The sequence below is a fragment of the Anabrus simplex genome, chromosome 9 (genome assembly GCF_040414725.1).
Source record: "Anabrus simplex isolate iqAnaSimp1 chromosome 9, ASM4041472v1, whole genome shotgun sequence".
NCBI lineage: Eukaryota > Metazoa > Arthropoda > Insecta > Orthoptera > Tettigoniidae > Anabrus > Anabrus simplex.
The window spans coordinates 79,367,051-79,392,853 of NC_090273.1; the positions used below are offsets into that span (position 1 = coordinate 79,367,051).

At 38.6% G+C, this 25,803-nt stretch overlaps 1 protein-coding gene across 2 annotated transcripts in view; it reads left to right on the top strand.

Moving 5' to 3' along the window:
• The window catches only part of mei-218 (meiotic 218), a 183,133-nt gene that overhangs the window by 143,216 nt on the left and 14,114 nt on the right, over positions 1–25,803 (top strand). For both annotated transcript variants that reach the window (XM_067153363.2, XM_067153364.2), the window contains one exon: positions 23,806–23,933. In XM_067153363.2, coding sequence (XP_067009464.1) covers positions 23,806–23,933 — 128 coding nt within the window. The remainder of the gene's footprint in view (positions 1–23,805; positions 23,934–25,803) is intronic.

Here is a 25,803-nt window from a genome sequence, read left to right on the forward strand (position 1 = left end):
CCTGTCTCTAAATGCCAACAAAGGACTCCTTGAAGAACTGGAGAAAAGAGAACGCAAAATTGTGAGAGGAATCTTGGGATCAAAGTACAGAAATGGAGTCCATCAAAAGAGATCCAACAAGGAAGTCTACAGCAAAATAGAGAAAATTACCGACACAATTAGAAAAAGACGAGCATGATTTTACGGTCATCTGAAAAGAATGGACAGAAGAAAGTTAACTAAAGAAATCTTTCACTTTTTTGATTCAAACCCCAAAACCACAATTCCCTGGTTTAGAAATACCAAAGATGACCTTCAAATGCTACATATCTCAGCTGAAGACGCCCTTAACAGAGATCTCTTCCGCAAGAAAATATTGACGAACGGGCTAAACCGAGACAAGCAACCAAAGAGAAGACACGGTGCTCCTTGGACAGAGGAGCGTAAGCAGGCCCACTCACAAAGAATGAGGGAAATTTGGGCCCTAAAGAAGGCCAAATTCAGTGTCAAATGCAACAAGACTTAACGTGGTCCTTGATGGCCCCAGCGAATTATATATATTATAATAATAATTTCGTGTGGCTATTTCTAGCTGGGTGCAGCCCTTGTGAGGCAGAGGGTGGGCGGCATCTGCCATGTGTAGGTAACTCCGTGTTATTGTGGTGGAGGATAGTGTTATGTGCGTTGTGTGTGAGTTGCAGGGATGTTGGGGACAGCACAAACACCCAGCCCTCAAGCCATTGGAATTAACCAATGAAAGTTAGTCCCCGACCCGGTCGTGAATCGAACCCGGGACCCTCTGAACCGGAGGCCAGTACGCTGACTATTCGAGTCAGATAGGGTATTAATAATGATATCAGACAGGTAAACATTAACTGAAACATAACAGAGTATTTTGAACTTCTAAGTTTTCTACTGCTCGTTCATAATCATGTAATAACAATGGGGCTTACCACTCAGTTGTTGTGGAGTACCTTGCGGGTTTGTGACGTCTTGCGGAATCGCATACTTGTATACAATTCCATGCTAATCCCGGCACCGCTCGCGCACCACACTATGTGATAGTCAAGCTAAACATTTACACACCGATACAATTGATGCAGTTATGCTGACAATAATGATTTATCATTTAAATAAACAGTTTTACAGCATTTAAGTCTTAATTTGGAACACCCAATGACTCAGATGCTAGCTTATGTTAGCCGGGCTCCTGTGCAAGGGAGCAGGCACGCTGCTGAGTGGTGTGGTGCATCGTTATTTCTTGGCCCATGATGTCAATCATCACCCCAAATTAGGTGAGAATGGGTGTCGGGTACAGGACTGACTTAGGATAGTTGATAGTAATGCCAAGAATCACTGTCAAATAAAGTTTGATCTTTTTCATGAGAACAGTGGTGAGATCGGGACTGTGGATAATCTAGTCGTCCAGATAAGGGATCATCAGGATGCCGAACTCCTGGGTCAGAAGTTCCTGCACTGCGGTGGCCCATTGTTATATGATGAATAAGGCCAGGCTGTGACCCATCGGCAGGCGGGTCCACGATACCGGTGCCCCCGGTAGACAATACCGTAGGTGTGACAGGTATGTTGGTTAGTTGGAATCTGATAGAAGCCTGATCTCAAATCGAGTTTACAGGTGAGATGGTGGGCTGGAATGGATACTAATGCCTGTGCTGGGCCACGGAGTGAGAAGTGAGGATGAATGACATAGGGTGTCCATGCGCTGAGGTTATACACAACCCACGCCGCCCCTGATTCCTTGGGGACGAGGAACCGGCGGAAGGGCGACGAACACTCACCCCGCTCGATGATGTTGTTCCGCAGAAGGTTGGTGATCACCTAGTCCATCAGTTGGGATGGTTGCGTCGGACGGAAGACAGAAGGTATATCTGGGGGGGGACCAGGTTGACCCCATGCTGGATGATGCGTGTGGCATACCGTCCCATCGGGGTGTCAAGATACGCAACTGGGTATGCAGGGGCACTGGCATGGAGATGTCGGTGGTTGGCATGGGCTGTCGCTGCAACTTCGGAGGCTGGTGAGGATTGCCTGTTGTTGATGGTGGCTCCAGTGGCGGCTTTGGCTGTAACCAGGGTCCACTGAAGTTGGCTGCATGGTCTTCCTCGATGTCGCTGAGGCCATCTTGGTCCGGAGTGCCGATGACGTTTAATTTGGTCATGTTAAGTGGAACATGGTTACTTAATATCTGACTCAACTGTGTTGTTTCAACTTAATGTAGTCCCACAAAATTCTTCTCTTTTAACTCTTAATTCTACCTCAGCCATGCACAATGTCTGTGTCAACTTCTTCTCCTGTCAGGTGGATATCCAATATCTGTGCTGATTTAACAAGTCATCAAAGTATTCTTCCCATTTGATTTTCTTTTGTTCTAGAGTTGTCAGTGCCATTTCATTTATTTCTTGTCATTCCACTGAAATTACATAAAACTGGAAGTTCTTTGTTGTCAGAGTCCTACAGGAGATGGCAAATTAAACTCTTTATTATGTGTTTAAAAGAAACAGAACTATAGCAGATGCCACATTTCCTATAAGGATGATTAATAATGGAAAAGCACTGGATAAAAGGAAAAAAATCAAACACAGTATTAAAGAAGGACAAAATGCTGTATGAACACTGCCAGAGTAGTGTCCACATAAGCAAGGGATATTCAGAATGGTTTGTGACTAGACAAGGTATACAATGATGCCGTACATTATCACCACTTTTATTTATCACTATAATGGATGAAATAATGAAAAGAGTTTAACAACTCAACAACATTACTGAATTCAATGCTCTGCCCTTTGCAGGTGATGTAGTGATATGGAGTAAAAATGAAGCTGAAGTCCAACAGCGGCTAAATAACTGGAATACAGTATTTCAGCTGTCGGTCAACATAGCATCATTTCCACCATCTCTCTGGGTAGAACAAAATTGGTAGAGGTCAAACACTTCCAGTACCTTGATAATGTGGTAGCAGTAGACAATATATCATCTGCAAAAATCACCAGTAGAGTACAAAAAGGAGCACAGTCTTACCGTCTAGTAAGAAAACTCCTCTGGAGTAAAAAAAAAAGTCCCTTTAAGGTCAAAATTAGTCATCATCATCATCATCATCATCATCATCATCATCATCATCATCATCATCATCATCATCATCATTTTCCCATTATCCAGCTGTAGCCGGGTAGGGGAAAATATGGTTCTTCTCCACTTTTGTTTTGGTCTTTCCACCACTCCTCCTCCAACACTATGTCCCAGTCCAGGTTTCTTCCTTTAATACTGCGTTGGATTGCGTCTTTCCATCTCCATCATGGTCGTCTGTGGTCTCTCCTTTCTTGCATTTCCATTTTCATCATGTTTTTGGCATTCTTTCATCACTCATTCCCTTTATGTGCCCAAACCATCTTAATCGACTCTTCTTTATTCTGTCATTCATTTTTTTCCACTTCAATTTCTTCCTGGATTTTCTCATTCCTTATTTTGTCTCTTCTACTCTTCTGTATCATACTCCTCAAGAACATTTTACCGAGCTCGATAGCTGCAGTCGCTTAAGTGCGGCCAGTATCCAGTAATCGGGAGATAGTGGGTTCGAGCCCCACTGTCGGCAGCCCTGAAGATGCTTTCCCGTGGTTTCCCATTTTCACACCAGGCAAATGCCGGGGCTGTACCTTAATTAAGGCCACAGCCGCTTCCTTCATATTCCTAGGCCTATCCTCTCCCATCGTCGCCATAAGACCTATCTGTGTTGGTGCGACGTAAAGCAGATAGAAAAAAAAGAACTTCATTTCGGCTGCCTGTATTCGACTCTCATCATTCTTTGTCATTGTTCAAGTTTCTGCTCCGTAAGTTGTTATGGGTACATAATACAACTTGTACATAGTTTCCTTTGCTTCCATTGGCAAATAATTGTCCCATAACATGTTTCTTACACTATGATAGAACAGCTTCCAGCTTGAATTCTCTTACTATTTTCAGCACCCAGTTGAGCATTCTCCATTAATACACTCCCCAGGTATTTGAACATCTCCACTACTTCCAGGGGCTTGTCTGCAAGTCTAATCTGATCTTTCCGTTCTTTAAAATACTGGGACACCCTCTCTCCAGGAGTCATAAATATGGAGGCCCTGGGTTATGGGTGAAGTCCTCAACGGCATCTACGGTGGAGAAGATGAAGTTTAGTGCGGTGATAGCAGAAGGGGCAAACCCACAGCGTCTATATTCCAGAGGAGCGGCTCCGAAAGGCATCTGTCTCTATGTTAGGGGCGGCCTAATTTTGAACCTGGCAGTAGTTATAAAATGCTTTTGGATGTGGCGAGCTCATCGTAACATTAGCCTATATGGATAAAGCAGATATGGTGCCTCAAAATTAGTACTCTACAAAAATTTGTTTGTACCAGTTACCACATTTAGTTTAGAAACCTACACACCAACCAAAAGAGATAGATATAAGCAAATTTCAAGTTGTGGAAATGAAATTCTTATAGGCTTCAGATCAGTGGTGCAGAAAACGAGGAGAGCCAAGATAAGAAATGAGGAAATTGGTCATCAAGTGCAGGTGGAGCAGTCACTCAAGGAGGTGTGTGTTGAAAGTAAATTAAGATGATTTGGTCACCTGAAGAAAATGAACCCACTCAGTACAGCCAGAATGTGATTCGAGAAAGAAATAAAAGGTAAGATACCAAGAGGTTAACCAAGGAGAGATGGTTTGACCAGATTAAATGAGACCTAGAAAAACGAGGCTTAGAGTGGCAACATCTTGAGGATGAAGGTGACTACCTGGACAGGAGGAGGTGAACACTTGCTCACCACACCCACACAACTGGAGCTGGTTTATGATGATGATGATGATGATGATGATGATGATTTTAATACTATATGGAAAGAAGTACTGTAAGTGCTTTGATTTTACAGTGGACCTCTGATGGAATGAGATATGAGAATGTTTCGGGCCCACATGGGTATGGCGATAGGAATAAAGATGGAGAGAAACTGTTGGACTTTTGTATCAGAAATAACCTGATAATAAAGAACACATGGTTTATGAAGAGGAATAGCCATAAGATTAGCCGATATAGTTGGGATGGACAGTATGGAACACTCATCAATTTTGTAATAACCAGTGGCATATGCTGGGATTAAGACATAGGCTGCCACTACACTTAGGTTACCCCTTTTCGAAGGTTGGTTTAGTGAACGTCAAGCCTTCAGCATTTTGTGCTGCAGTCAGTAGCCAACGGAGAAGCCTGCTGTGTTGTCAAGGCTGCTTGCGGTTTCACAAGTTACTGCCCTGACCTCTGCTACTATCAGCGCTCAACCACTAATCAATTGAGATGGTAGCCGATAAGGTTTAGCAAATGGAAGTCCGGCTTTGTGGCTAAATGAATAGAATGTCTGCCTTTGGTCCGATGGCCCCGGTTCAGTTTTCAGAATCAACTCCCTCATTCTGTTAATTCCCTGGCTTGGACATTGGGTGTTTATAACGTCTTTGCCATTCATTTTATTCCCATTAGGTCACCAGCAAGCCTATACATATGCCAGGCCCCATTATTATTGTACCGGGCGGTACACCTCCACGCCGCTAGTTCAAATATTGCGCCAATTGAAACTCCTCTACAGGAGAAAGTCTGAACTTTAAAAAACTGTATCAACTCACTGTTTCTCCGAAGATGGCTCTGTGTAAATTTTGATGTGTTTTTGTTGGTCATTGATCAAGAAGTGTGGACGTTCTCTACCAGATGTCTCTACAAAAACTATGGTAATACGCTCTGTTGCAATGGAATGAACTTTCTTGAAGAAATTTTGTATTCATAAGTTTTGTCTTTACTAAATTTTGTTCTGTAATTTGTGGGTTGGCAATATAAATCCTTTCTTTCCGCCTGTTTTGAATGTAGCCAATCAGGAATTTCTGTAATTAATTTTCCACCAATAAGGTGTTTCTTCCTCGTCTTGTGTATTAGTTTTTACTGTTATCCAATAAAAGTTTGTGGACGGGTTGTTACCATTCATGAAAGGTCTCGAACTTTCCACGAGAGTATAAACACTGCTGATTTTCTTGTCTCCTGGCCACTTCAGTAACATTTTTCTTAGCGTGTGGATATGTAGCAGGGGGCGGGAAGCACCTCTTTCTTCGGGCAACAGATCTCCAACAAGGTAATGGCCTTTTAACATCTGTATTTCTTGCTAGCTCAGCAGTTTAACTCTCGGGGAGGGTTCGAAACCTTTAATATGTAACCAATTCCTTTAAAAATGTAAATTACTTTTCAGTATATGTAAAAACTTCAAATCCCTTTTCCATAAAGCAGGGATAGAGAGTGCTTCACCCTCTCAAGCTCCCTTTCATTTTGAAATTGAGGTGACTACGTTTTCATAACCGTTTCGTCTCTTCCTTAATGTATTAAAGTTTTTTCATACGAGTCACCTCCCTAGCTTGGGATTAGCCCCTGTATATCGGCTTAGAGCCACTTAGGTTTTAATATTGTATATTTAGGAGTGCAAGTTCACACCTCCAGTCCTTTCTGTACTTTGGGCCATTAACTTAACCTGATATTTTGTTTTCTTCATGCGAAGGCCCTGTAGGTTGGGTATTAAATACCGCTGTTTCTTTGTATGCCTTGATGGCAGTTTGGATAAGGGTCTGTTATTGCCTTTATAGGCTTGAAAGATCAAGAGCGGGTCAGCTCTTTATGGTGTTGTGGTAAAGGTGCCTTAGAGAGGCTTGAGGTTAATAGTTGGGAGCAAGTGCTCCTTGTATGAAGGGGTTTTCTGCCCCTGGGATCTGATCTGTAACCTGGCAAAGTTGAGCTTGCAGCTCGAAGAATGTAAAACGGGGCTCGAAGCCCAAATCTTATAACGAACTGTAATTTGTAATTGCTTTATTTGTTGATCTGCTACTTGGTACCTGTTAATACTCTGTTATTTGTTGATTTTGAAAAGAAAATATAACCTTTGTTAAAGTTTTAAATTAACTTTAATTTTGTAGTTGGGACCTATTCCAGCCCACACCTTCTTTCACCTCTAACTACCACGGATATCTCCGTAACAATTATTATTATTATTATTATTATTATTATTATTGTTGTTGTTGTTGTTGTTTCCGGCTCCATGGCTAAATGGTTAGTGTGCTGGCCTATGATCGCACGGGTCCCGGGTTCGATTCCCGGCAGGGTCGGGAATTTTAACGATCGTTGGTTAATTTTGCTGGCACGGGAGCTGGGTGTATGTAACATCTTAATCATAATTTCATCCCCCATCACGATGCGCGGGTCACCTACGGGCGTCAAATCAAAAGACCTGCACCTGGTGAGCCAAACATGTCCTCGGACACTCCCGGCATTGAAAGCCATACGCCATTTCATAATATTATTATATATGAGAATAAACCCATTAAGACTACACAAAGTACTTAGAGGTGTGCATTTCCCTTCTTCTTGTTCTTCTTCTTCTTATTATTATTATTATTAAATTAAAATATTGCATTTTACAGCGGTTGTACCCATCGTTCATTGGTTGATTACCTTCCGCACGAGATCAGTGGTGGTGTCCGACCCATGATCACAGGTTCGATTCCAACCAACAAAAGAGGACACTAAACCTGAAAGATGGCATTTCATTTTAGCAGATCTATCATTAAGAAGAAAATAACAGCAGCCCTGCAGTGTTTTCCTACAAACATGTGGAAGTAAATGGGAGTGAAATACTATCACTCTGTTATCTATATAATTAAGTCAGATGTATGAGATGAGGAAGTATATACGATGAGTAACGCATGGTTGATAGTTAGCAGTGGTGATCTGACAGACCGAAGCCTAGCATACCTATCCCCCCAGTCCCCGCTCCTATCCGATATACAGCAGCAAACCGGGTGTGGCGAGTCAAGGGGAGAGGGGCGAGAGTCTGCGCTGCAATATCAGTTTCCGATGCCTTGCTCTCAGAAACACGTGTGACGTTTTTTCTCACTGCTTTCAAGTTTTTTAAATGGAATAATGTTTCAGATGCTTACATTATAATATGCTTTAGACTTCCATCATTCTCAATTAAGGTTTGGGCTTCACTGATAGCCTTGGTAGCCCTCAGTATATGCCACTGGTAATAACAGACCCCAGTAAAAATAAAATGGCGTATGGCTTTTAGTTCTGGGAGTGTCCGAGGACAAGTTTGGCTCGCCAGATGCAGGTCTTTTGATTTGACGCCCGTAGGTGACCTGCGGGTCTTGATGATGAAGACGACACATACACCCAGCCCCCGTGCCAGCGAAATTAACCAATTATGGTTAAAATTCCTGACCCTGCCGGGAATTGAACCCGGGACCCCTGTGACCAAAGGCCAGCATGCTAACCATTTAACCATGGAGCCGGACAATCCCCAGTGAAAGTATGGAAGGTGATCATAGATTATTAACTGTGGAATTAAGACAAGTAAAATTCCCTAAAATTGTACTGAGAAAGAAACCAAAGATCAGCATTTGCGATTTGGAGAAGGAGGATAAAAGAATGGCATTCAAAGATTGGATGGAAAGGAAGTTGCCTAACATGGAAATACGAAATGGAGAAGAAGAGTGGGACAATTTAAGACAGACATTTGTGGAAGCAGCAATTGAGGTATGCGGGAAAACAAAAGTTTAAGGGAAAGGAGATTTGGTGGTGGACAGATAAAATTTAAAAAAAGAAATAAAAGAAAGGAACAAGGTGAAGAAAGAAATGCGTAAGGAAAATAAAAAAATATATCAGAGGGATGAGAATAAGATAGAAAGTTTACATGTAGAATACAAAAGATTGAAACTACAAGTAAAGAGGAGTATCAAGGAAGAAAAGGAGAAATGTTGGGGAGAGTTTACCAACAAAATTGAGCAAGATAGTCGAGGAAATCGGAATTCATTATACAAAGTCATAAAATTGAAAAAAATAAATCAAGAAAAAAAATTCAAGGCATTAGAGAGAGAAGATGGATCCATAGTACATGATGAAAAGGGTCTTCAGAAGCTGATGACAAAGTATTTTGAAAAAAAATTTTATAATGAGGATGACTGCCTGAAGCAAGAAGGAGATAAGAAAATGGAAATAATAGATAGAGAAAAAGAAGAGAACCCGATAACATGGTTGAAATTTGAAAGGGCATGGAAAGCAATGACCAAAGGTAAACCAAGTGGAAAAGACGAATTCAATCCTGATATGATTAAGGTAGCAGGAATCATTGGACTACAGTGGCTTAGTTTATAATATCACCTACTCAATACATTAAAATTTTAAACAATTAGAAATTTATCTTTATTTCCATATGAGACGTGTTTCACCTGTCATTGAAGGCATCATCAGTCACAGTACTACCTCAAGGCATAAATCAGGTACCTGATTTGTAATTAAATTGTAATTACTAAGATAATATTGACATATTACAGTAGGGATAGTCAATGAGAAAAACAATGTTCAGTGATGATATGGATACCAACATATCAGCGCTGGCTCTAATTACCAGTTGTGACAGATAACAACGTCAACTCCCCACTACGCAATGACAACATGCCCATAACTCTTCCTCCCCCAAGCATTTCCCCCTCGACTACGACCTCATGGATACAATACAAGAAGTAAGAACCATAATACTTTCAAAAACACAACAACACCCAACACAAATAAATAAAATCTCAATTGCACAAGAAAATATATATCAACACTATCCATGTAATTTTCGAGACCCCCCCACCTATTTTTTCAATCTCAATACTATATTAACCTGCACTCCCAACACTTATACAAACTTGCCCTTCCACTCTACGTCCCACCTTTCCGTCAACTCTCCTCTGCACGTGATCTTCAAGGCAATAGCTCCTCCCTCCCAAATGCTTCCCCCTCCACCATGACTGCACAAACACATGCGTGGAATACTGGCTGAGCTTCCTTCATAGTCAGTCAACACTTACCCTGACCAAGTAGCTTCTCAGGGGCATATCGGGTATGTAATACTAAGATTTACTCTTCTATACTTACGTTGATCCTTTCTTTTAAACACCAACTTAATGATAATATCTCGATTACAGATAACTTCCACTCCATCCACCACAGCTAGTAACAACACGCTAGTATCCAACACACACTAACACCAACATGGCGTGCCACTACAGCTCCAATTCACAGACAGAATTGAAGATGACTCATCCCAGCCATGACACTCCAGCTCAGTCGTAGTGTACTTTCACATTTGATCCCTCCACTGCAGATTGCTCCAAATATAAAGTCCATTCTATTTCACTAGGCCAGCATCACAAACCAAAACTTCGTCCTGATGTTCTTCATGTTTTCAATTACGACAGTACCTCCGTTTAAGGTCTCATCAACCATTCTCATGCTGCTATTTTTCACATAACATTCAAAGTTATCAGGAAGTTAACAAAACTCAATTTAAGAGGGTGATTCTAACCCCGCAACATGTTCCCTGAAAATACCATTATCAACAAATAACGGCCGTCATTGTTGCCATTCTAATGCACCATGTACTTAAAGACCTTTCTTTTCAACTACACCAAAACATTACGACACCTGTTTCCTTCCACGCCAGCCAAATTCACCGTGCTTATGGAATCATATTCACAAACCTGGGACTTCGACGAGACAGCTTTCCGTATGACCACTCTCCTAAGGAGCCTCATTTAGCAAAACAAACAAAAAAAAAAAGAATATTTTTCCTAACATTTCAAATAGTTATAAACTGAGGTCAAACCACTGCTGCATATTACTGATATTACTGTGTAGTTGCCTTGTCAATACTGTGATCATCAACCAATGGCAGAAATCAGTGTTATGCACATTGGTGCCAGACAATTTGTATCCTTTCTCCCCAAACTGCTCCCATGTAAATATGTATTATAAGCTTTGTAATTTACCAACTTTTCAATAGAGCAACGTCAATACTACTGTGTAGTTACCCTGTCAATACTGTGGTCATCAACCAGCGGCAGAAATTATTATGCACATTGGTGCCAGACATTTTATATCCTTTCTCCCCAAACTGCTTCCATGTAAATATAGATTATAAGCTTGTATGTTCCTAAATGTTTTAATAGAGTAGTGTCAGTGATTCATGACAGACACTGTTAAAATGCCCTGTGGTCTTACGCATTGATGCTGACTACTTGTATCTTTTACCTTAGACTGCCCCCATGTAAATATGTTAATATAATCCTTTTTAACTCCATCTTATTAATAAACATTGTTTTTTTTATTGAAATTTTAGTAACATTTTTCTAACATTTCTGATAGTGTAACATCAATATTTCATTCGGACCACGGCTGCTGGACACCGTCAAACACCCTGTGGTCTTACCTATTGGTGCCAGTCACATATTTTTCCCTTAGACTGCCCCCATGTAAATATGTTAAGTTAACCTCTGTAACACATACCCTAACATTTTGACGCTGTTATTCTTCACAAATGGTAATTACAGCCAACAGCTGATATGTTGGTATCCATATAATCACTGAGCATTGTTTTTCTCATTGACTATCCCTACTGTAATATGTCAATATTATCTTAGTAATTACAATTTAATTACAAATCAGGTACCTGATTTATGCCTTGAGGTAGTACTGTGACTGATGATGCCTTCAATGAAAGGCAAAACATGTCTCATATGGAAATAAAGATAAATCCCTAATTGTTTATAATTTTAACATTGAATAGGTGATATTATAAACTAATTAGCATCCTACATATAGTATCTTCAATACGGATCCATAATGATATTTATCACTTGCAACTGGAGTGTGTATTTTGGAGATAGGATGAGAATGGTAGGAGTGGGAGTATTCATTCTTGTGGCGGAAGAATTTTTAAGCTACGAAAAGGTTAAAGATGACAAATATGAAATTCTAGGTATAAGGCTTATCTCTAAAGATAATAGGCAACTTGATGTCTTTGAAGTGTACAGACCTGGAAAGGGTAGCACTGATGCTGATTCAGAATTATTTGATAAAATAATCAGCTATGTGGGAAACAGTATGGAAAGGAAGTTGATTGTAGCGGGAGATCTCTATTTACCAAATATCAATTGGATAGGTAATGCGAACGATGGAAACATGACAAACAAATGGCAAATAAGTTAATATAGGAAGGGCAACTGATTTAGTAAGTGATGGAACCAACTAGAAGGAAGAATATTCTGGACATGGTGCTGGTAAAACCAGATGAACTCTATAGAAAAACCAAAGTAATAGATGGTATTAGTGATCATGAAGCTGTTTTTGTGGTAGTTGAAAATAAATGTGACAGACAGGGGAGATATTAAAATTAGGACTATTTGGCAGTACCATATGGTGGATAAAACAGACATGAGGGAGTTTAAAAAAAGTAACTATGATTGGTGGAAAATGGTAAATAAAAATGTAAACAGACTCTGGGATGGGTTTAGAGGAATTGTTGAGGAATGTGAAAATAGGTTTGTACCTTTAAAGGTGGTAAGGAATGGTAAACATCCACTGTATTATAACAGAGAAGTAAGGAGACAAAAAACGAGGTGCAAGTTGGAAAGAAATAGAATTAGAAATGGCTGTGAAAGTAAAGAGAAATTGAAGAAACTTAGGAAATTGAATCTGCCAAAGAAGTCAGCTAAGGATAACATGATGGCAAGCATAATTGGCAGTCATAAAAATTTTTAATGGAAAATGGAAAGGTACTTTAAGGTAGAAACAGGTTCCAAGAAGGACATTCCAGGAATCATTAATGAACATAGGGAGTGTGTATGTGAGGGTCTTCAAAAGGCAGAAGTATTGAGTTAGCAGTATGTAAAGATTGTTGATTACAAGGATAAAGTCCAGATAGAGGAGGTGACTAATACTAAAGAAGTATTAAAATTACCTATGATAACTATGACATTTACAGTAAAATACAAAAGTTGAAAACTAGAAAAGCAGCTGGAATTGACAAAGTTTTGGGGAATGTACTAAAGACAATGGGATGGCATATAGTACCATATCTGAAGAACTTATTTGATTACTGTATTGTTTGCATGAAGGAGCTCTACCAAATGAATGAAGAGTTGCTATAGTAGCCCCTTTGTATAAAGGAAAGGGTGATAGACATAAAGCTGAAAATCACAAGCCAGTCAGTTTGACAGGCATTGTATGCGAGCTTTGGAAAAGCATTCTTTCTGATTATATTAGACATGTTGCAAAATTAATAAATGGTTCGATAGAAGGCAGTTCAGGTTTAGGGAAGGTTATTCCACTGAGGCTCAACTTGTAGGATTCCAACAATTTATAGCAGATATCTTGGATTCAGGAGGTCAATTGGACTGTATCGTGATTGACCTATCTAAGGCATTTGATATAGGATCATGGGAGAGTACTGGCAAGACTGAGTGTAATTGGACTAATCAAACAGGTGACTGAATGAGTGGCTATATTTATAAAAAATAGAACTCAGAGAATTATTTATTTATTTCCTCAGATCTTACAGTAAAGTAATTAAACCCATAGATCCATACATCTCACACATTAGTAACCAAAGTAATATATTAAATAAAACTCCTAATCAGAGACCTTGGAAAAATGGCAGCACTGCAATATAAGACAAATTAAAAAAATAATAATAACACACCGGCACTATGTGGAGGTTCATAACCTTCCTCCATCCTGTTGTGTCAGCAATTCCCTGTCTATTCTCTTCCTCCTCACACGTCACTCGTCTGAGCAAGCAGCCACTATCCTTGAGCCATGTTACCATATCTCGACCTGTCTGGTTACTCTTAATCGTGACTCCCTCTACTGTTCCAAGCTGCTGCACAAACATATCGTTCCTTCAATCTGCTGAGTTGTGCCGACCTAAATGGCAATATTCTACTGATCACTTGAAAGATCATGATCCACTGTCTCATTATTATAGAACAACACTTAATTCTACACTCGCCATGTCTTCTTTTAACAAATCTCAAGTTACTGGGCCATTCTCATCTTCCACTTTGATCGCACATAATTTTTTTACTACACATAAATATTTATTTAAATTTCCAATCCTGATCCATTCATTTGCCACCCATTTTATGATTTTCCGTTCATCCCCCTGTTTAAGTAATTCTTGCTCCCTAAGACTCAATAGCATACTTCTCACTTTTTCTAATGCTATGCATTCATTCACCAAGTGAAGGTCATTGTTAGCATTCTCACATAATAAATACTGTAACTTGTCTGCACTTCCAGTCCATCCCTTATTTCTATACAGTCCCATAAACCACCATAATAAACCTCTTCTCTCTGATCTATTTATGTTGACAAGGCTTATTCTTACAACTTGTGTAACTCTATTGTAAAGGCTAAGAGAACCTCTCTCTCTGCATTCTTCCATCAGGCGCTGTCTTTGGATGTCCTTTACCCTCCCTAATATCTCTCTCTGTCTACTATTCCCCTTTCTACTCCAAACTATCTTCCAGATATACCCCATACCAATCCTATCCAAATACGTTTTCATTTTTGTAAACCAGCACCCAGTATACATATGTTTCAACTGTTGCTGGTGTGCTGCTTGCAAAACAAAACCCCCCTCTTCCCTTTTTAGTCTCATCCAATAGTTTAGTACCTTCTTAATGCAGTTGACTTCAGTAAACTCCCCATACATTAGTAACGCACCGGCATTACAGGCCAGTCAGTTTGACATGCATTGTATGTAAGCTTTGGGAAAGCATTCTTTCTGATTATATGAGACATGTATGCAAAATAAATAACTGGTTTGATAGAAGGCAGTTTGGGTTTAGGAAAGGTTATTCCACTGAAGCCCAACTTGTAGGATTTCAGCAAGATATAGTAGATATCCTGGATTCAGGAGGTCAATTGGACTGTATTGCGATTGACCTGCTTAAGGCATTTGATAGGGTAGATCATGGGAGACTTCTGGCAAAAATGAGTGCAATTGGACTTGACAAAAGAGTGACTGAATGGGTGGCTCTGTTTCAAAAAAACAGAACTCAGAGAATTAAAGTAGGTGAAGCTTTATCTCTCCCTGTAAAAATTAAGAGGGGAATTCCTCAAGGCAGTATTATTGGACCTTTATGATTTCTTATATATATATCAATGATATGTGTAAAGAAGTGGAATCAGAGATAAGGCTTTTCGCAGATGATGTTATTCTGTACAGAGTAATAAATAAGTTACAAGATTGTGAGCAACTGCAAAATGACCTCAATAATGTTGTGAGATGGACAGTAGGCAATGGTATGATGATAAACGGGGATAAAAGTCAGGTTGTGAGTTTCACAAATAGGAAAAGTCCTCTCAGTTTTAATTACTGCATTGATGGAGTGAAAGTTCCCTTTGGGGATCATTGTAAATACATAGATATTAATATAAGGAAAGATCTTCATTGGGGTAATCACATAAATATGATTGTAAATAGAGGGTACAGATCTCTGCACATGGTTATAAGAGTATTTAGGGGTTGTAGTAAGGATGTAAAGGAGAGAGCATAATTGTCTCTGGTGAGACCCCAACTAGAGTATGGTTCCAGTGTATGGGACCCTTACCAGGATTACTTGATTCAGGAACTGGAAAAAATCCAAAGAAAAGCAGCTCGATTTGTTCTGGGCGATTTACGACAAAAGAGTAGCGTTACAAAAATGTTGCAAACTTTGGGCTGGGAAGACCTGGGAGAAAGGAGACGAGCTGTTTGATTAAGTGGTATGTTACATGTTATAAATCTCATTTTTGGTCCATATTGAAAATTTACAGTTCAACAACAATAAAGGTGTTTTAAGTTTAATCCCCCTATTCAATACTTTTATTTCCACTTATAGTGGTTACATAAGTAGACTCACAGTTAAATGGGACATGTTTCACCCTCAATTAAGGGCATCTTCAGCCTTCAGTACTCTTGATTGTTTTTAGCCTTCAGTACTCTTGATTGTTTTTAGGCTGAAGATGCCCTTAATTGAGGGCAAAACATGTCCCATTTAACTGCGAGTCTACTTATGTAACCACTATAAGTGGAAATAAAAGTATTGAATAGGTGGATTAAACTTAAAACACCTTTATTGTTGTTGAACTATAAGTGGTATGTTCCGAGCTGTCAGTGGAGAGATGGCATGGGAGGACATCAGTAGACGAATAAGTTTGGATGGTGTCTTTAAAAGTAGGAAAGATCACAATATGAAGATAAAGTTGGAATTTAAGAGGACAAATTGGGGCAAATATTCATTTATAAGAAGGGGAGTTAGGGATTGGAATAACTTACCAAGGGAGATGTTCAATAAATTTCCAATTTCTTTGCAATCATTTAAGAAAAGGCTAGGAAAACAACAGATAGGGAATCTGCTACCTGGGCGACTGCCCTAAATGCAGATCAGTAGTGATTGATTGATTGATTGATTGATTGATTGATTGATTTGCCGTGCACTGCGGTAATTGCATTATCGTTTTACTGAATCTACATATAATCTGCTTTAACATTTTTTTTTTGTCATCTAAACTACATAATTCCACCCCGTACAGTACTCTGCTTAACACTAACGTCTTTAGCACCAATCTTTGCAAATTATAATTTATACTGGGGAATTTTGTTTCTTGAATGTTGACCACCGAAAGAGCTGTATTCCCCTTCCATTTTGCCCTCTTAATTATTTGCTCCTCCCATCCTCCGCTCCTGTTTATAATCACTCCTAAAAATTCCAATTTGCTTACTTCTTCAATCTTCTCTCCCTGGACCACCCATTTAATTTCATTCTTCCTCCTCTTATTCTTACTCACTACCATCACCTTCGATTTTCTTCCATTAATATTCAAGGACCACTTCCTTGTGAATTCCTCAACTATGTTGAGACTTTTTTGCAAGCCTCCCCCTGTTAGGGTTAGAAGGATCACATCATCGGCAAATATTAAACCTGGTATCTCCACCCCGTTTACCGCCGGCACTGTCCAGTTATTTCCTGACCTCGTAGAATGTTGTTAATGAACTGAAGAAATAATATGGATGATAACTTACAGCTCTGCTTATGCCTCACTTTACATTCTATTTGACTGCCCACCAGATTTTCCTCCAATATAATACGACAATATACCTTTTCATATAATGCTTGGATCGCTTGGATAATCTTTCTTGACATCCCCACCTTCCCTAATTTTTCCATTAACCCTTATCCCTCAAATTAAAGTTCTCTGTGTTGTCTCTACTACTCATATTTTAAATGTGAAATTTTATCTTATATGACCTGTATTCATCTTTCACGATTTTGGAGATAGTATTTGCTTTTAAATGATGTATTTAGGCTATACACGTTTTCAGCAAGCTATACTGGAGCAAATTAATGCAGTATGTGTAATTTAAGACAAATTATTTTGCATTTTTATTATTATTGTTACTATCGTCATCTCATACAGATTGGTTTCGTTAATAATTTCACTGAACAAATTATCAGTAAAAAGCAATTGAAAAACTCTATTCAGTCTCTGGTTTCATACCTTATGGTAGTTTGTAGGCTAAAACTGCTTTAAACGGTGATTTCTTTAAATCGGGATCAGTTGATGTATAATTGTGCCAGCCGTCAGCATCAGGCACATGTTGGGTTACGGTACACAAGTTGAACATTGCCAGTTCACTTTTAGGGCACAAGGAAGGTGAAGAGGTGCAAAAATACTGTCGTTTTGTGTGTTACCCGACATATACAACATTGAACAGTAAACTATATATTACTAAAAGAGCACATGGTGACCATGTTTGTTTACTATCGCTCAACCTTTCGTGTGCGTGAGTGGACTGCTGACGGCTACACTGCCCTCTAAATCATAGATTATTGACTGACTGTCAGATAGTAGCTCATTTTCTAAAAGGGCTTCTAGTTCCTGTTTTGTCTTTTCCATTCATCTGTATTTAATATAACGATTGCCCTTCTCAATGCACCTCCTTTCCTCCCCACCCTCTTATTTCTCTCTCACGTCTTTCTATCATCACCCATACTGGTGCATGATGGGATTCCGCCCAGTCGCCTACCTCCATCTTTTTTTGGTTTTCTCTAACATGTCTTCTGAACTCAATACTAAATCAATAACACTTCCATCCTGTCCCACATTGAATGTCAGCTTATCCCCCCCCCCCCTATCGCCTTCCCACCAACCATTCAGAATATAAAACTTGCGTGTGGCACATAGTTCCAACAGCTTTAATCCATAACCATTCCTGACTTGATCTGCACTTCGCCTTCCTACCCTCATCGTCATCTCGTCTTCTTTGCTGTAAACAGGGCACAGTTCTCCTATTCTAGCATTCCAGTCCCCAAATAATAACATTCCATCTTCATCAAAATTCCCTTTTATGATACTTGTTTCTAGTAATAATTCCTCAAAGAATTTTTCGTTCGTGTAGGCAGAGTTCTGGGGGTGACAATATGCAAAAGATAGACATATCTTCTTTTCCCTCCCTTGGAGGATGGTTGCCTAGTTGTACTTCCTCTTAAAACAATAATCACCACCACCACCACCACCACCATTTTCTCTCCCTTGTACCTTCCCCATACTAAGCCTAACCCAGATTACCTTCTCCATCTGATTTTCAATGTCCTCTATTAGTTCACTAATCTCTTCTTTTATTAATAACACTATTCCTCCTGGCATTCTACCCTTTCTGCACTTTTTCCTTCTGGATTTATACTTTGCCTCATACCCTTTCCATTTTATCTCCTTCCCAAATTCAAGCAACGTTTCTAGGAGTGCCACAATGTCAAAGCTTTCCACCGTTTTTATAACTTCCTCATTACCTAGCTTATTTAATAACCCTTCAATGTTTATGAACCCTATCTTTTAGAGTAGCTATGACTTGCCCTCTCGTCCCTCCTCATTTCCTCCCCTATTTTTGCTTCTTGTTATTATGGACTTATCCTCTTCTACTTCCAAGCTTTTTTTTTTTCTTTACTTTGGAGCGAACCTTGTCCTCCTTATCCTTTACAACTTTACTTTTCTTACCCCATAAATCCTTTAGACTCAAACTTCTCCCTTTATTCAGGGCTTCTCGCCCTCTTATTTCATCATGTGCCCCTCATTCTTTACTTTGCACTTGTCTACTTACATTTGAGCTTTCCGATTCTTGTGAGTCTTCTTCTGTCAGCATTTGCTGACTCTCCACTTTTGCTCCTGGACTGCTCGGTACATTGACCCCTGGCGTGTGTTCCTCACTTGCCTTGTTGTCCCGCTCTGCTTGCTCTACCGCCTGCCTGTCATCTTGACTTGTTTCCGCAATTTCTTCTCGCTTTAGCTTCTCATCAGTCTGCTGCAGCTTCGCCACCAGCCAGTCCTTGGTGTCTTGCCCTCCATAGATGCCTCCTTAAAATATTTATGCACTTACTGCATTCACTCCCCATATCTCTTCTCACCCATATTTTTTGCCTTGCAGATTGTCCGCATTCCTGACAATGATTTCCGCCATCAAAGTTTATAGGAACTTCACTCTGATTGGCCTATTCCCTCTCACTTTTCCAATCCTTTCAGAATTGCCAATATTCACTTCGCTAAAGTTGATCTTCATCTTATTCTGTATTTCTTCAACCATCTTATGTATGAGATCTACTTTAGCCTCTTTTACATCTTGCTTCACTCCATATATGAATATATATTTCTTCATATGCTCCTGACAGCAGTTCTCATCTACTTTCTTTAATTTTGTCACCTCTTCTTCCACATTTTTAACTTTCTCTTTCAGTTTCACAATTTCTGCTTTATTACTCCCTGTGTTTGCTGTTGTCTCTCCTGTTTTCTCCTTTATCCATCTCTCCAACTCTTCAAATTTCTCAGACTGGTTCTGGAACATCTCTTTTGCTTGGTCTATTGTACAAACATCCTTCACCACCTCTCTCACTATCCCTCTAATAGCCTCCATATCATCCCAGCTCATATTACCGCTAGGATTTGGGCCGGGGTTTAGTTCCACGACCCCAATAACTAGCAGCGTCATTACCACCACTGCCACCAACACCATCTCTCCCATCTTGTATAAATCACTCTTATACTCCCTTTTCTCAGATGTTTTAATCTTCATTCGCCATTGCCACCTTCCTATCGTGGCTCGGTATTGTTCCACTCCAACCCTTACTCTGCCCACTCCACTCAGCACGTCCACTTCTGTTGCTTGCAACTCAGAGAATTAGAGTAGTGGAATCTTTATATGACCCTGTAATAATTAAGAGGGGAATTCCTCAAGGCTGTATTATTCGACCTTAATATTTTCTTATATATATAAATGATATGAGTAAAGAAGTGGAATCAGAAATAGGCTTTTTGCAGATGATGTTATTGTGTACAAAGTAATAAATAAGTTACAAGATTGTGAGCAACTGGAAAATGACCTTGATAATGTTTTACTTTACAATGGCGAAAAATAATGTTGATAATGTTGTTAGATGGACAGGAGGCAATGGTATGATGATAAACGGGGTTAAAGTCAGGTTGAGTTTCACAAATAGGAAAAAGTCCTCTCAGTTTTAATTACTGCATTGTTGGGGTGAAAGTTCTTTTTGGGGATCATTGTAAGTACCTAGGTATTAATATAAGGAAATATCTTCATTGGGGAAATCACATAAATATGATTGTAATTAAAGGGTATGGTTATGAGGGCATTTTGGGGTTGTAGTAAGGATGTGAAGGAGAGGGCATATAAGTCTCTGGTAAGACCCCAACTAGAGTATGGTTCCAGTGTATGGGACCCTTACCATGATTACTTGATTCAAGAACTGGAAAAAATCCAAAGAAAAGCAGCTCAATTTGTTCTGGGTGATTTTCGACAAAGTAGTAGCATTACAAAAATATTGCAAAGTTTGGGCTGCAAAGACTTGGGAGAAAGGAGACGAGCTGCTCAACTAAGTGGTATGTATATTGAATAAATAACAGTAAATTTCCACCTTTTTGATACTTATATTGCTTTGAGCAAATCAGTTAATCATTTACAGTACATTCCATTTGGAACATCTTCAGCTATATTACAATGCTTAGGTGAAATTACAGAGTATATTTATCTTCTTAAAAACATCTTAATAAGTACCTTATGCTTATAATCTATGTGAAATTATAAAGTTAAAATAATTTAAAACAATGTGGATGGTTGAATGGGGCGGTGGAATTGGAATGAAATGGATTTTCTTACTTTAACCTATGTTAAAATTATATGTATTCATTTGAACAGATGTTAATTTTTATTTTTTTTCCAGCACTTTGTTTACTATGATGTACGATTTTCTAGTTGTCTACTAATAAAAAGTTTTTGAAAAATCATTTTCCTTTGTCATTGTTCTATTTTACAAGGATAATGTCTTCGTTTACTCTTCCCAAGGCGAATGTTGTTCGTTTTAATTTTATAAAAGTGTCTCTTGAATTCAGTTAATGGAGGATTCCTGAAGCTGATTGCCGTCGTATTATTATTAACCCTCTACTGCCCAATTTATTTTGTTGTGTTTTAAAAAATTTTCTCTGCCATATACTAAGTAAATATGTTGTAAACTACACATAAATGCAGTTTTTGTTGAATTTTCATTTTTGATTTTCAAAAATTAGGTTTGTGACTTCCAGGTCACACTGGGCAGTAATGTTCTGATATGTGAAAATTGACTAATTTATAAAATAACAGTCTCATAAAATATTGAAGATGCTTACCTTTGGTTTCTATATTTTTTATGCATATAATTTGTTAGTAATAACATAAAACATAATTGCAAAACTAGCTATCCGCCATGTGCCTGGGAAATGCTCCCAACCATACATTTGGCGCTTCCTGGTGGCTTATGCATATAACTATTAAACTATAAACAGTTGAAAATCACACAGCCATACTGTAACTTGAAAGTTACACTGGGAAGTAGTGGCTCAATTGCATTCTAACAGTAGAAAATGTGTACAGAATGATGTGTGACTTCAAAGTCACATTGGGCAGTAGAGGGTTAAAAGAGCTTCCCTGAAATCTTGTTGTTAACGACAAACCTACTGTTTCCTTGGAGGAGCGACGGCTGATGCAGCCTTCCGTTTTGTGAAGTAATGATCATTACAAGATTGCGTAAAGCAAATATAAGTATCAAAAAGGTGGAAATTTACTGTTATTGATTCAATGTAAATAAGATTTGATACGGGAAATGAAGCTGATTTCTTGCAATGAGTGGTATGTTCCGGGCTGAGCTGTCAGTGGAGAGATGGTGTGGAATGACATCAGTAGAGGAATAAGTGTGCGTGGTGTCTTTAAAAGTAGGAAAGATCACAATATGAAGATAAAGCTGGAATTCAAGAGGACAAATTGGGGCAAATATTTGTTTATGGGAAGGGGAGTAAGGGATTGGAATAACTTACAAAGGGAGATGTTCAGTAAATTTCCACTTTCTTTGCAATCATTTAAGAAAAGGCTAGGAAAACAACAGATAGGGAATTTGCCACCTGGGCGACTGCCCTAAATGCAGATCAGTAGTAATTTATTGATCAAACCCTCGGAACTTACTTTTTCTCACGTTCTTCAGCTCAAACTCCACTTCTGGCAATGTTAGCTGGTGTTGGTGCTCCACCACTTATCCTTAAACTGCAGTCTTCAGTGATGTAATTTTGATGACTTTCTTCATTTAATAAAGTATTGAAGTAGTTCATTTCTTCTCTGATGCCTTGATCTCTGTTCACCAGGTTCCCATCATCTACTTCCAGTACAAGGATATTGCCATGCTCACTTATTCTATTCTTGACTATGTTACAAAGCAACTTTCTATTACTTTCATAGTCTTCTGTTAGCCTGATAGTGAACTTGATCCAAAACTTTTCTTTCCTTTTTCTTCCCTTTTCTGTCTTATGTAAAATAAAATCTGTTCTGTGGAAAAATGTCTGTATAGGGAGCTATCCACTGAATAAAGGTGTTTTTTAGGGCAGGTTCAACTGTATGATATTTTAATTAAACATTTTAGGCTTATAAAATTTGTGTAATGACAGTAATTTATAGTATTACAAATTATTTCAACATGGTAAAATAATATAAGAGTACTTAAAAACATACAAACCAACATTATATTTTGCCATGATACGACACATTAGGTCCAGTTCAAGGATCCAACTGCAGCATTTTTTTGCTTCACAACATAGTCACTTATTCACTAAAGTAAACTTCTGAAAAATTTAGACCTTTCATTAAACTATTAAAAACTATAATATCAATAAAATTAATTTAATGTATGAATCTTCTTCTTCTTCTTCTTCTTCTTCTTCTTCTTTGCTTTGGCCTTTTCCCAATTACTCTATATAGATGCTTTTCCTGACGCCAACCCTATGTGGAGGGATGCATTCAATATTTTGTGTTTCTATAGCAGTGTGATATGTTGCATGTAAATGAAGATGTGTATTAAGGCAAACACATGTTCCCAGACCCTAAGCTGGAGGACTTAACCAGATGAAGTTAAAAATTTTTACTCGGATTGGAATCGAACCCAGGGCCCTTTGTACCAAAGAGCACTACACAGACCATTCAGCCAAGGAGCTGGATAACTTTACGCATGAAACTTTATTTACTTACAGTATTCTGGAACCAATTTTTTGCTTTTTTTGTGCCAATGATTCTCTGAAGGCAAAATCTACCATTTCCTCATAAACTTAACGTTGTTCGCAGATGAGTTGTTATTTCTGTTCCAACATGTTCTACCTTCACGACCAAGGGAAACCAGAAGCGACATTCGCTGAGCCAGTCAGTTTATCAGAGGCTGGTTACTTATTAAATAAGTTAGAATCTATGAAATACCTAATGTATTCATTTTGACAATATTTGTTTGTGTTCTTCCTCTCTCTAGCTGCATTTCATTCCAGAGTTAATATTCCCTGAGACTGAACTATTACTTCTTGTTTTTGCTGACAGTATCTTGCCATGATTGCTAATCAACCAGTTACCATCAGTAAGGAAGCCAGTCAACTGATCCGTGGTTACTTTGTTGCAAGTCGTAGAGTTCGTCCAAATTGCTTACCTGTTGGGGCTGTCAGCACTATGTAAGTCAACAAATGCAGTATAACTTCAGTGTAAGAAATTGTAGGTAAATAACAATTTGATAAAAAAAGTTGTATTACTGTATGCTTTATGATATATTTACCATTTTATCAGTTGGAATAATAAAAGCAGAAAGATATCAGACTTGGATGCTGGATGTGCCAGGAAGGTCACAGTTTTAAATCTTAACACTGAGCTATCTGTATGTGGTTTTCTACGTGTTCATTTCAGGAATATGTTGGTATATCTGTATACAAATTCTGTTCCCTAATGATTATATTAAATAAACAAATGTTGGAAACTTGGACAATGACAAAGAAGGTGAGAGTTGAATACAGGCAGCCAAAATGAAGTTCTTGAGGAGTATGATACCGAAGAGTAGAAGAGACAAAATAAGGAATGAGAAAATCCAGGAAGAAATTGGAGTGGATAAAATGAATGATAGAATAGAGAAGAGCCAACTAAGATGGTTTGGCCACATAAACCAAATGAGTGACAAAAGAATGTCAAAAAAGGTGATGGAAATGCAAATGCAAGGAAGGAGAGGCCATGGACAACCACGATTGAGATAGAAGGATACAATCCAATGCAGTATTATAGAAAGAAACCTGGACTGGGACACAGTGTTGGAGGAGGAGTGGTGGAAAGACTGAAGAAAGTGGAGAGGAACCATTAGCCCCTACCCGGCTACAGCTGGAAAAAGGGAAATGATGATGATGATGATTATGATGATGATGATGATGAAACCAGTTAATTATGTTTTGCATAATACAGATTAATATCATTACAAGATATTAGAATCATTCCGTATTGATGGTTTTCACTTTACAAAGGTAAAATTATGAATGCAAGTATGAAGAATGAGATTTCCACCTAATCAATACTTTATTACAAATGTTTGAAGTTATCTACATTGAAACAGTACCGGTTTCGACCTGTAAAAAGGTCATCATCAGCTGTTGGTAAACTTGCTTAATAGCGATAGTACGTAAAACATTACTAAAACTAATTTAACAAGAATGCCTTATTCTAATATAATATTACTTAAGATATATACATATGGTACAATATGGGGCTTAGACTCATTGGAGTTCCATTCAAAAACCTGTGCTGTTGCCAACATTATGTCAAACAATATACATATATACATATGGTGCAATAAAGGGCTTTGGCTTGCTGGAGTCCCTTGAATGCCACACACTCCAAAAATTGTATAACAGAGGTTGAAAATACAGTTCCTGAAAAACACCCATTTTCTCCTTAACGAACAAGAAACCACGAAGCTGACCGTAATGAACCCCAAACTGCCGTCAGCGAAAGCCTACCCTAAAATCCACAAAGACAAAGTACCCATGAGACCGGTCATAAATTACAGATCAAGCCCAACGTACAAATTATCATGCTTCATACAAACATTTCTCAAGAAACACTACAAATTCTTAGCCAAGAAATCAGTACGAAACTCAATAGAATTCTGCAACATCACCAAAGAACTGAAAATCGAACAACACCACGCTCTAGCATCATATGATATCACTAACATGTACCCCAACATACCCATACAGAAAACGACAAGACTAATAGAATCAAATTTAAGAAATCACAGTAATCTGAGTGTCCTTGAAATAGACGAATTCATTAATTTACTTGAATTTGCCCTCAACAATAATTACTTTAGATTCCACGACACTATCTACAAACAACAAGGCCTTCCCATGGGTTCACCAGCTTCAGGAATACTAGCCGAGATCTACATAGACCACTTAGAACACTCAGAAATTAGCAAAATTGACAATATATCATTCTGGTGCAGATTTGTAGATGATATCTTTGTTGTTATAGACTGCAGGTTTACAAACGAAAACAAAATAC